Raw genomic sequence first — 11,781 nt, 5'->3', positions numbered from 1 at the left:
CCAAAAAATAATAACACAACGATAAAATCTTTATTGGACTGGAATCAGCGTCAAGCTTTATGAACGGTAATGCTAAATCTCAAATTTAAGTCTAGCTCCAAAATTCTCCATTTTGAAACTAGATAATGCTTGGCTGATACTCAAGATTAAAGCAGAACTGGTATTCTCTCTTGTTTGAAAGCATAGTCAATCCAATTTTATTCTCTCCTTGTGCTTTTTCTTACCCCAAGATGATATCAGACTTAATTTAATAATGATATCGGTATCGCTCTAAATTTATGATACTAAACTAATCATGACAGGATAAAGAAATCGAATTGCAGAGGCGCTCAACTTTTCTCGAAGACAAATTAGTCCCGATCAACCAATATATTGGCGGAACTTAGGTTATAGAGACATTTAGTGAAAAGTTTTACATGAAATAGACGGTTGAAACCAAATGTTACAATCCTAAACCAAATAAATAAACACTTCCAAGATTTCTTTAAATATTAGTATCTATATAAACAAATTCAACGCATCAGCATTCCTCCACAGGCATTGTTCAATGCTATTCTACACTTCTTGTATGGAAAGTAGAGGACAGATGCATTCTTTCTTTTTACATAAATTCAAGTGCCATAGGTAACGGTTTAACCCATGGCATACTTCTGGGTCCAACTTCGGGCAGTTGCTTCGTATTTTGCCCTGTCCGTCTTGTACATATGAGCAATCTCAGGCACCAAGGGGTCATCAGGATTTGGATCCGTCAAAAGTGAGCATATTGAAAGCAAAACCTGAAGGTAAAACAGAAACATTTCCCACCTTACGAAACATATACACATGGACATACTTTGTGAATGTCAAACATGGTAAAAACCTCTTTGTGAGAAAATGCATAATTCCGTGGAAAAAACTAATGGTACCATCAAGGAACCTATTCTTCCAGCTGAAGGGCTTTATTTATATAGTATTGAACTGTTTCCACCATTACTCGCAGAAGATAAAAAGGAAAGTGGGCAACAGCCAAAGGAATAACTCACCTCTTATTTGTAACTCCAGTTAAATACTTCCTTTACTAATTAGTCAATCATTTTACTTCCTATCCTTCAGATAGGTATAATTAGATACGTATAATTAGCTGAAGGCATATAAATTTGATTAAAAGGACTCACGATACCATGAGAGTCCAAGACTTACCTATGTTTGTGTATTAAGTAGCTCCTATTAGAATAAATTAAAACAATTAATAAAATTTTTAAAAAAATAGCTCCTATTATTCAAAAAAAAAAGAGAAAAAAAAAAGGTTGAAAGGTAAAAAGGAACCTTAGAAATAGTCAAGGCAGGGCTCCATTGCTCCTTCAATATGTCCAAGCATATACTTCCATTGCTATTAATATTTGGATGGAAAACTTTTGTCCTAAAAGCAACCTGCAAAGATTTTATTTAACCATTATAAGTAAAACAATATGTCTACTAGGAAAATAGTCACATACAGTTTACAAGCTGATAAATAATTGTCAATAGTTACAATAACGCACACCTTGTCAAAAAAGATGTACCAAATATAAACGGTCAAGAAACACCCCCTACCCCCCCTACCCCCCCCCCCCCAAAAAAAAAAAAAATCTTAAGCTTCGCACTTTGTGCCGCTTGCTTTACTGCTTAACAGGTGGTAAAAAGATTTAAGCTTAAACCCAGAAGATCCTAGTGTTTCTCAGGACATCTATAAATGAAATACTTATCAGGAGTTCCTGTACATGACTCTAAATGAATTCATTCATTTAGCATAAGTGTAAAATAGTTAAGTACGGACTATGAGTTCCTCTCCGATGGCCATATCTGACACCAACAATATCAAAGAAAAGAAGCATGCAAAAGTGCTAATTAGTGCATCATAGCTCCCAGGAGGAAAAATGCTAATCAATGCATCGTAGCTCCCATATAATTGTGCTCTATTAACATCAACCATGTTACTGATCAATTTGAAAAGTTGACATCTCAATTAAAGAGACATTAAGAATAGTAAAATAAGTAAATCCAGTAGAGGCTTAGAGGCTCCCTTACTGATACACGATCAGTCAACTTCAGAAACTAACTGTAGGCATTTAAATTTTATTGGATTTCTATCCATAAAATAATTTGGACAACATTTTAAATTCATAACATATTAGTCCAAATGAGCTAATATATTAGACACTGGTAGACCCTTAAACTTGGCACGGGACTAGTGATCAATTGGGCTCCCCAACATGATAGATATGTGTCTCGTGAGCACAAGTTTCTGACGTTGCAAAATTGCACGTCTCCATTTTGAGCACGTGGAATATTTTAAACAAATTGACATGTAAAAATGGCCCCTTTTTACCCTTACATTTGAAAAAAATAAGCCTGTAGAGAGGGTTTAGCTGATTATAAACCAATATAATGGCCTTACTTCAAAGCCTTAATTAAGGCACAATACACATCACATAAGGCTCACACGTGAAAGCACCTAATAATCAGCTTTAACTTCTTCAAGAAAAGACTAAGAAACAGAAGTCTTTATTCTTTTGAGTAATTAATTAAAGAGGGATCCTCCCATTCAAATGTTCCAAGCTCCACAGATCATTTCTCTAGTTGGGCCCTCTCCTAAAAGTAGTATTCAAGACATTCCATTAATTTTTAGAATTGTGTTAGGATACAATACCACCATAGATATCCATCTTTGACACAAATTATGCACACTGCCCTTGCAAGTCTAATTCTTGTAGGAGAGCAAATATAAGTTGACTTTGTTTGAGACAAAAAATCGTTTAGGGTATCTCTATATAAAGAGGCTTTTGGTCTTAGTTTACCTCACCGATTGAAAGCTTTCTAGCAATGTAGTAACTTGAGAAGCTCCATATTCTACCAGGTAAACTTTTTTCTCTTTTATTTTTGCCACGTTTTTATAGCTCGTCGCACCTGTGGCAGAAAATTTATATCTTGGTATACGAATATCCATCAAAAGTTTGTTTTTTCAGAAACTAGACTTCAAGAGCTACAACATATCCAAAATTAAGAGTTACGTTCCTTCGGGATCGTCCCAGGTAATTCATTGAAAGCAGCCTTAATTTCTAACTTGCTAATAGTGTTAGATTTGCGCACTTCACCGAAAAAATTATATCTTGATGTAGAGACATCCACCAAATAACAAATCCGGTTTTTTTTTTTTTTGCTAGAAAGAAGACTAGAAATACAACATTTACAAAATTCAAAGTCAAATTCCTTCAAGCCAAGTAAATCTGAAATCAACTTTAGATTTTGCGACATTCAGAGTTTCAATTTGGAGCGCCTTCGTCAAAAAATTATATCTCGACGTAGGAGCATCCAAATTACAAATTGTTTTGTTTGCTAGAAAAAAGACTCCAAGGGTTACACCTGCATCACGAATTTAGCTTAAATCACACTAGATTGGTCTAGGGAGAATTTTCGAATTTGACGTTAAAATTTGGAACGGTTTTGACTTTGGATAACACAGTCTTCACGAACCTTCCTTGCGAACTTGACAGATATCATTATTTAACTTGAGTTTTCTTTTGTTACCTATATTATTTTTCTTGTACCTATGAAAAAGCTAGTCTTAGGGTTCAAGGGACGACAATTATGGCAAATTGAAGATCTTTTCAAACACGCAATCTATGAAGTTGTCTTAAGAAGCAGGCAAAAATTACCCCCTCCCAAACCAAATAAGGTTGGAAATCGAAGAACATTTCAAAGATGTAATCTATGAAGAAACCGGTCTTAAGGTGCACAGGGGGTGAACATTATCACCACATTAAGATTTCAATATATTTATTTCTGAAGTCAAATTTAAAGCGTAGCAGAGGATGAATTTCATCCACGCTTTAAGAATTTAGCACTTGAGGTTCTTACTCCATCCAATACTGTACTCCTACTCTAGTCGAGGCAAATACTTACATTGTCTGAGTCGAAGACTAGTACTCCCTCTGTTTCAATTTAGATGACACACTTTCCTTATTAGTCCGTTCCAAAAAGAATGAAAAATTTCTACAATTGGAAATAATTCAATTTTGAACTCTTCATTTTACCCATTTTACCCTTGATGTGAAGCTTTTATAACCACAGAAATGGCATGGCCCCACAAAGTTTTTACCCCTTAAGCTTTTAAGACCACAAGTTTCAAAAGTCTTCGTTTTTTTTTTCTTAAACTCTGTGCCGAATCAAACTACCTCATCTAAATTAAAACAGAGGGAGTATATGTTATGAAGAAACCGATCTTGAGGCTGTATGGAATGGATAATGTCTCGGCTCCAATATCACCATTGTTATTTTTACCTTTATAAGCATTTTTTCATGCAGCTTGATGGTTTACTTCGGAATAACGACATCCTCTTTCTTCCAAGCTTTATACTTTAAAATTTTAGATAAAAAAGACAACAAGGTTAAGATAGATTGTTAGTTGATACGCCATTAGTCAGCCAGTACAATACGCAACTATATGGCCACCTATGAGGAATTCGTCTTGTTTGCTAGATTGGACTCTTGAATACAAGAGTCGTACGTCCAAAACATGAATCATTGCTCCCTTCATCATCTTGTTGTGAATGTCGTGAATCATCAAAGGAGAGGCTTATTAGAGTGATGCCTTGAAATTCAATGGTGAATTTCATTATATTACTGACTATTGGAAGTGGGATAAAGATATTCTTAGCAAGAGCTACCCAACCTTGAAGACGAACAAAATTTATGTTTTTGATATTGTAGATGCTTCATTATTGACTTATAATGGACTACGAATGTCATGCAAGCTTTTTGTAAAGCTTGGTGTCCTCTTACAAATATAATGCTCACCCTCAGTTAAAGAGTTATTTATATCACTTTGGGACTAATGCACGATTGATAGCCTGCCCATAGCAGGATCTCGATTGGATTCTGCGTTGAATTAAGTCGAGCATGCTTCTTTTCTTTTCTCAATGTTTCATACTTTAGAGCTCTCTTGCACCAAAGCTCTATCCCATTCCTCACAGGAATGCTTGAATTGTCATGGTTTCCTTCTCGAAGTTGTTATCAGGCATCCAATAGCTACTCATAAGCTTGCGGGAGGGAGAACCTTTTCTCCTCGTCATATGCGCCTGTAAGTTCTAAAGCATTTGGCACGAACTTCTCATCAGAAGAACCTTCTATTATCAGACTATCAATCGTGCATAAGAACCCAAATGATATAGATAGCTCTGTAGCTGAAGTGAGCATCGTATTTGTACGAGGACACCAAGTCTAACATAAAGGGTGCATGATGTTTGTATTCGATCATTAAGTAAATAGTGAAGCATATACAACATAAATTTTGTTTGCCCTTAAGGACGGGTGATTCCTAATAAGGACATCTTCAGCCCACTCCCAATAGTCGAGCATGTAATAAAATACGTCACTGAATGTTAAGGTATCACTCAAATAAGCATAGCCTTTGATGATTTGTCGCCCCGGGGAAACTTGGAACATTCTTAACATGATGATTGTGGAAACGAAGAATTCCGGCTGGTGTATTCAAGATTCCAATCTAGGAACCAAAGATGGATTCCTCAAAGATGGGCACCTCACTGTATGTTAGCTGAATAATAGCGTATCAACTAACAATCTGGTTTTAACCTTGTTAACCTTATGGTCTGAAATTATAAGGTATTTAAGCTTGGGCGTTAGAGGAAAAGGATGTTGAGTCTCTAAAGTAAACCATATTAAGTTACACGAAACAATGCTTATGACTTAGAAAGATAGAGCTAACAATCATGATCTTGAAACCGGGACATTGTCTATCCCATACGCCTTAAGAAGACTTCCTCAAATCATGAATAACTCTTCGGCTTATATAGTGTAAAGTCTTTGCTTCAGACGGATCACTAGTAAAATCGTGGATGGAGCAAGAGGCTCAAGTGCCAAAAATTTAAAGCATTGGTGAAATTCATCTTGTACTACGCCTGCTTGACTTTAAAAAAATATAGCCGAAATCGTAAGGCAGGGATAGTTTTCGACCCTTAGATCCTAAAACTAAAATCTTCATGAGTCATCTCTTTGAACTAAAAAATTTCCTTTTTTACCTACAAAGAAAATATTATAAGAAACAAAAGAAACACAAGAGGAAGACAGATAGTTCTTTATCAAGTTTGCAAGGTAGATTCACTAAGCGTGTTGTCCAAAGTAAAAAAAATTCACATACTGTAGTCAAGTTCGAAAATTCACCTAAACAAATTCATGTGATTTGAAGATTCTTGGTGTGCGTGTTGCCTTTGAAGTCTACTTTCTAGCAAACAATACATATTTGGATTTGATGCTCCTATGTCGAGATATAATTTTTCTGGTGACATCGTTCCAAACTGAATATCGAATCTAAAGTCGATTTCAAAAAATTTACCAAGCCTAATCTAGAAAAAATTTGACTTTGAATTTAGATATGTTGTAGCCCTTGATATCTTCTTTTTAGCAACAAAAAAATGATTTGTGATTTGAATGTTCCTACATCAAGACATAATTTTTTTGGTGAAGGCGCGCACAATGTAAATATCAAGGTTGATTTCATAAAATTATGAGTCTAGCTCTAAAATTTGGATATGTTGTAGCCCTTAAAGTCTAGTTTCTGAAGAAAAAAATGACTTATGATTTGGACATTCCTACATTAAGATATAAATTTTCTACCATAGGTGCATTGAGCGATAAAAAAGTGGCAAAAATAGAAAAGAAAAAGAAGAAAATTTACTTGTTAGAATATTAGAGCTTATCAACATGCTACGTTGCTTGAAAGCCTTCAATCAATGATGAGAAAAATCAAGACTAAAAGCCTATTTATATAGAGGTACTTTGGTGGTTGTTTGTCTCCTAAAGTCAAATTATATTTGCCGTCCTACAAATATAAAGAGGATGAAATGGGTGTTAATTAAGGCTTAATCCAGAAGTAAGACTACAAGATTTTGCTTTAAAATCAGCCAATTCCTCTCCACGGATGCAGGAGGCATACATAAACAAAGCAATTACTTCAAGCCTAGAACCCAAGGGTGTGATTTAGCGGCAATGTAGTAGGAGAATCATGAGGTCTCAGGTTCAAATCCCATGCAGGCAAAAAAACACTAGGTAATTTCTTCCTATCTGCCTAATCCTGGGTAGAGAGAGTTACTCGATACCTCTACTGGTGGGAGGTAGCAAATACTTACTAGAATAGTTGAGGTGCATGCAAGTTGGCCCGGACAACACTATCAGCAAAAAAAGTTACTTCAAGCTTGATCTTTCATGTTCGACAAGTCTACACCTCGACAAAATTTTGAGGTACGGGGCATTTGCAGGCATTTAAATTTTATTAGACTCAAATTCATAAAATAATTTGGACTATATTATAAATTCAAGACATATTAGTCCAAGTAAATATTGTGAGCTAATAAATTGGATGTTTATTCAGGTCCAATATACATGGATCTAATTAAGAAATTCAATTATTTAGGCTGGTCCATTTATTTAGACTTCAATGACGAGTCCACTTTGTTAGCCATAATGTTCTCTTATTATAGAGGCCTAAATTTGTGCCATGTGACAAATTACGTGGCATGCAAAGTCAAATAAGGAGTCAATAGGATCATGACGTGGCATGCCAAGTCAAATCAAAAGGCTACCGAAAGTGCGCCACATGCTAATTGACATGTTTTGGAATATCAGATGTGACCTTGTCACTGCTTCAATCTAATTGATCGGTGATTCAAATCAAAGCAAAAAAATATATCCTTTTCACTACTTCTCAGGTGAAAAAAAGCATGATTTTAAGATCTAATATCTAACTTCAAGTTTAAGATTAAGTTTCAATCCTGTGAGTTAACAGTTGGAAAAAAGAATAAGATGATAATTTCTCTTCAAATTGAAGAAATTCTAGAGATTGTAATATTTGGAATACTACATTTGTTATGCAATTTCTAGTCTTGATTATTTTTTAGGCACGAAATTTGTTGTTACACAAACTTCTCTTGCAGGCTCCAATGGCCAAAAAGCATGCACCCAATTACAAGCGTTGAGTATATTTGTCCAAAGCCAGAGAAGACATTCAAAAATTCAACACTGTGCTACAATGCGAAACTGAGTAGAACGGTATCAAGTTGAGATATCTCTCATACCTTAGGAGGTTTAAATGGATAATCAGGAGGAAAATGGATAGTGACTAAAAATACACCCCCGGTGTAGGGACTATCTGGAGGGCCCATTATTGTAGCTTGCCAGTGAAACATGTCCTCTCCAACGGGGCCTGTAAACATGGTATAGAAAGTTAAAAAACATGAAGTCATGAATGACATAGTTATTCCCTTTTATAAGATACAAGAACATGTGCATAGCATTGCTAATACCCTACCACTAAAATTGAAAGAAACTACAGTCTCCTGTATTTTAATTTAATATTTCCATCAAGCAAACGTGGTAGTTGAAACCAATTGAAAACTAGAATCACATGTCAGGAAACTAGATGAAAGTACAACAGGTGTAACGGACTTAAATCATAATATAGGCAAAATAACATCTGTAGGATGTCTTGACATGGACTATCAATTATCACAAGGCTTAGATTCAAATAAAAAGATCCAAAAACCAACTTCAAAGGTAACTGACATGACGGTATAGATACCAAAACTAGGAAACTTGGAGGAATTAACAGAGTACATAACGAAGTAATTATTCTAGTCAAATACTTTAAAAAGAACTAATCTAGTCATTGCATAAGCTCTGCCAAGAGAAACCATTAGACAAAACCCTCACGTCTAAACCTTTTTGTGCCACAATTTCTCACTTGTTAATATTTATTAAAATAAAAATCAACAGGAAGCCTAGTCATGGACAATGAATAAAACCACTAAAGAAAAGCTTTCCTATATGCATGAGAATCAGGTAGAGCACTCTGCCAACATAAATTTGGGCTGCACAAGATAGAAGAGCTAATGTACTATAAATTTTGAAAAGGTAAAGGAACCGGATACCAAAAGGAGTGAAATCGAGATGTGGCCTTAGACCTGTGGAGAGAATATTGCTCTTTTGGAGCTCAAAAGTAACTGACTGAAGCAAGAGGGATTATTCAACTAAGTTTACAATTTACAAAACCCAACCAGTAACCTCACTATACTACATTGCCACAAAGACACCAAAATACAGACAAGTGATCCTCTAAATAAAGCTACAAAACCAACAAACTCACACTTCAGTAATAGCCGATCCCATGAAAAGCTGATCACAACAAGAATACAGCCTTTGACACTAAAACCAAAAACTCTAATTGGCAACTTAGCCTGTGTTATATATATATATATATATATATATATATATATATATATATATATATATATATATATATATATATATATATATATATATATATATATATATATATATATATATATATATATAAGAAAGTGATTTTTTTATCAGTAAACACGAGATTGTATTGATAAAATGAAGCCATACAGTATAAGAAAGTGATTTTCATCTGCATCGATTAAAGGTAGACGGCCAAAAAGCTTGGAGATTAAACTGTTTAGGTTAAATATTGAGAAACAAAACACAGAATGATGAAGTATCACACTACCCGGGAAAAAAAAGTACCACAAGATAAACCAACTTACATTTCCTTCAATTTCCTGTTTTTTTATAAGTTACATTCCTTTCTAGTTTATAGCATAAACCAAAAAACACAATCTACGCTAGCGTTTGGACATAGATTTGGTTAAAACTTGAAAAAATGAGTTTTTGAAGATAAGATGAAAAATAATTTTTGAAAGTTAAAATTGTGTTTGGACATGCATTTTACTTGAAAGAATTTGAAGTTTTATGAGTATTTAAAACTTCAAAAATTAATCTAGAGTTGTTTTTGGGATTTGAAGATTTTGTTTTCAAAATCTGCCAAAAAATGATAAAAATCTATAAACAAACAAATATTTGAAAATAAAATTTGACAAAATACTCCCAAATTTTATGGCCAAACGGGAGCTAACATGCTATGTAAACATGTTGCATCAAGTACTCAACAGTTTACCTTGACAAATAAAACCAATATTCAACAGTTGACATGTAGATCCAAGAGCTTAATCAGGAATCCAGAAACACACAAAATTCTTAGCTCAGGATTATGAGCTATTAGTCAGAAGTCATAACTCATCTTGTATGTTCTAGCGTAATTTTATGCAAAAATAAAATATATACATACAGAACCGCTCCCTTACATAAAAAAAAATACATATAGTGCCACTGCAATTAGTATTGGGAAATAAATTAAGGCATAAACCGGTTCTGCTTCTGAACTTATCTTTAGTTTGATCAGATGCTTTCTATAAGACAGCATATGTTAGATGCTTCAAGGGTTCAGAAAAACAGTGCAGGGACAAATTTCAATTACAACATGATTAGGTTTAGTGGTAATAGAAACTCTGCCTCCCTCATATACAAACATATTCTATCCAAAAGCATCAAATCCAGGCAGGCTAGTTACCCTAAGATAACTTAGCTCGGAACAGAAACGACCTTCCATTTCACAAATGCACCATACAATCTTAATTGAATTGCACATGTATGCAAGATACATACCTAAATACAACAATAAACACTAGAGATGGATCCAAGATTTAAGTTGTATGTGTTCAACCTTTTAAGTCTACCTTCACAAGGTAAGGGTAAGGTCTGCATACACACTACCCTCCCAAGACCCCACTTGTGGTATTTTACTAGGTATTTGTTGTTGTTGTTGTTGTTGTTGTGTTCAACCTTTAAGAGTTTACGCATTAAACCCATTATACATTTAAATTATGGATTTATATACACTATTTGTTGCAATTTTAGTGGACCTTTACACATAAATTTATGCTATGTGTCGAAAATATGGTGCCGAGATGCTGCATCCGCCTCTCACAAACACCATTCGCATTGAGACGCCAGACGCCAGAGATCAACTAGCAAACTCAAGGAAAATTACAAAATAAAACAAAATCACACCTCAATCCGAAATTAGTTAGGGCCGATTATAGGAATTCTTTTTATTCATCCCACTCTCTTCAGGTCAATTTCATTCCAATAAGAATAATTTAACTTAAAATTACAGACTATAAATCTCGACACTGAGAAACACCGGACATCATAATTAAAAAAGCATATAAGAGATCATATAAGAATTTTGTATAACAGAAGAAGAGATACCGGCACTGCAAGAGGTAGGAGGATCTTTCTGGAGATCCTTAAGCTCCTTCAATATCCGTTTCGAAGCCATCAGAGAGAGAGAAGAAAAAAAAAACCCTAGCAAATTGAAGAGATCTAACCAAACAACAATGCAAACAAGACGCAGATGAGATGAAATTTTATGGAGGAAAAACAACAGAATCTGGCATATATATATATATATATATATATAAGAAATAGACGCGTGAATATTACCTGATTTGACAGTACGGAGAAAAATAGTAGAATTTTATGATTCTTTCTTCAGTGCTTTGTTGTTGTTTTCATGCCTCTTTTCTTTAACGCGGAAATAAAGGAATGGCAAGTGAGTAGGGACCTACCTTAATGGCTCTGGCTTCTTTGAGTTTGATAGGGACTCATTAACAGAATAAAATTAGGATTTTTATGTCCTTTATAAGTGTAAATTAAATTTTATATTAATCTTATTCCGTATTAGTAATACTGAAAAATACTAATGTACAATCTGTTAATGTGTATTTGTGAACATAAAGGTATATTTCAAGTAAAATATTACTCCATTTGTTTCAGTTTATGTGAACTTATTTCTTTTTTGGTCCGTTTCAAAAAGAATGACCAATT

At 34.3% G+C, this 11,781-nt stretch overlaps 1 protein-coding gene across 2 annotated transcripts; it reads right to left on the bottom strand.

Moving 5' to 3' along the window:
* Nucleotides 1-334: 334 nt before the first annotated feature.
* Nucleotides 335-11,505, bottom strand: LOC109215078 (ubiquitin-conjugating enzyme E2 28-like). 2 transcript variants are annotated; one of them, XM_019379098.1, is made up of 5 exons: nt 11,398-11,505; nt 11,164-11,277; nt 8,109-8,236; nt 1,306-1,410; nt 377-776 (listed from the first exon to the last, which is right to left on the bottom strand). In XM_019379098.1, the coding sequence occupies exons 2-5, from the start codon at nt 11,231-11,233 to the stop codon at nt 633-635; spliced, it is 447 nt and encodes a 148-aa protein (XP_019234643.1). In that variant the 5' UTR covers nt 11,234-11,277; nt 11,398-11,505; the 3' UTR covers nt 377-632. The 2 variants fall into 2 exon arrangements, with proteins under 2 accessions (XP_019234642.1, XP_019234643.1); XM_019379097.1 differs by lacking the exon at nt 11,398-11,505 and having other exon boundaries at nt 335-776; nt 11,164-11,368.
* Nucleotides 11,506-11,781: the final 276 nt, after the last annotated feature.

Source organism: Nicotiana attenuata, unplaced genomic scaffold (assembly GCF_001879085.1).
Source record: "Nicotiana attenuata strain UT unplaced genomic scaffold, NIATTr2, whole genome shotgun sequence".
Classification (NCBI taxonomy): Eukaryota; Viridiplantae; Streptophyta; class Magnoliopsida; order Solanales; family Solanaceae; genus Nicotiana; species Nicotiana attenuata.
This window is presented reverse-complemented; position numbering and strand designations above follow the sequence as displayed.

Coding starts and splice junctions, on each gene's coding strand:
- LOC109215078 (XM_019379098.1), bottom strand. CDS start 11,233: ATGGCTTCGAAACGGATATTGAAGGAGCTTAAGGATCTCCAGAAAGAT. Junction 8,237..11,163: donor TCCTACCTCTTGCAGTGCCG/GTATCTCTTCTT, acceptor CCATGTTTACAG/GCCCCGTTGGAGAGGACATG. Junction 1,411..8,108: donor ATCCATTTAAACCTCCTAAG/GTATGAGAGATA, acceptor AAATCTTTGCAG/GTTGCTTTTAGGACAAAAGT.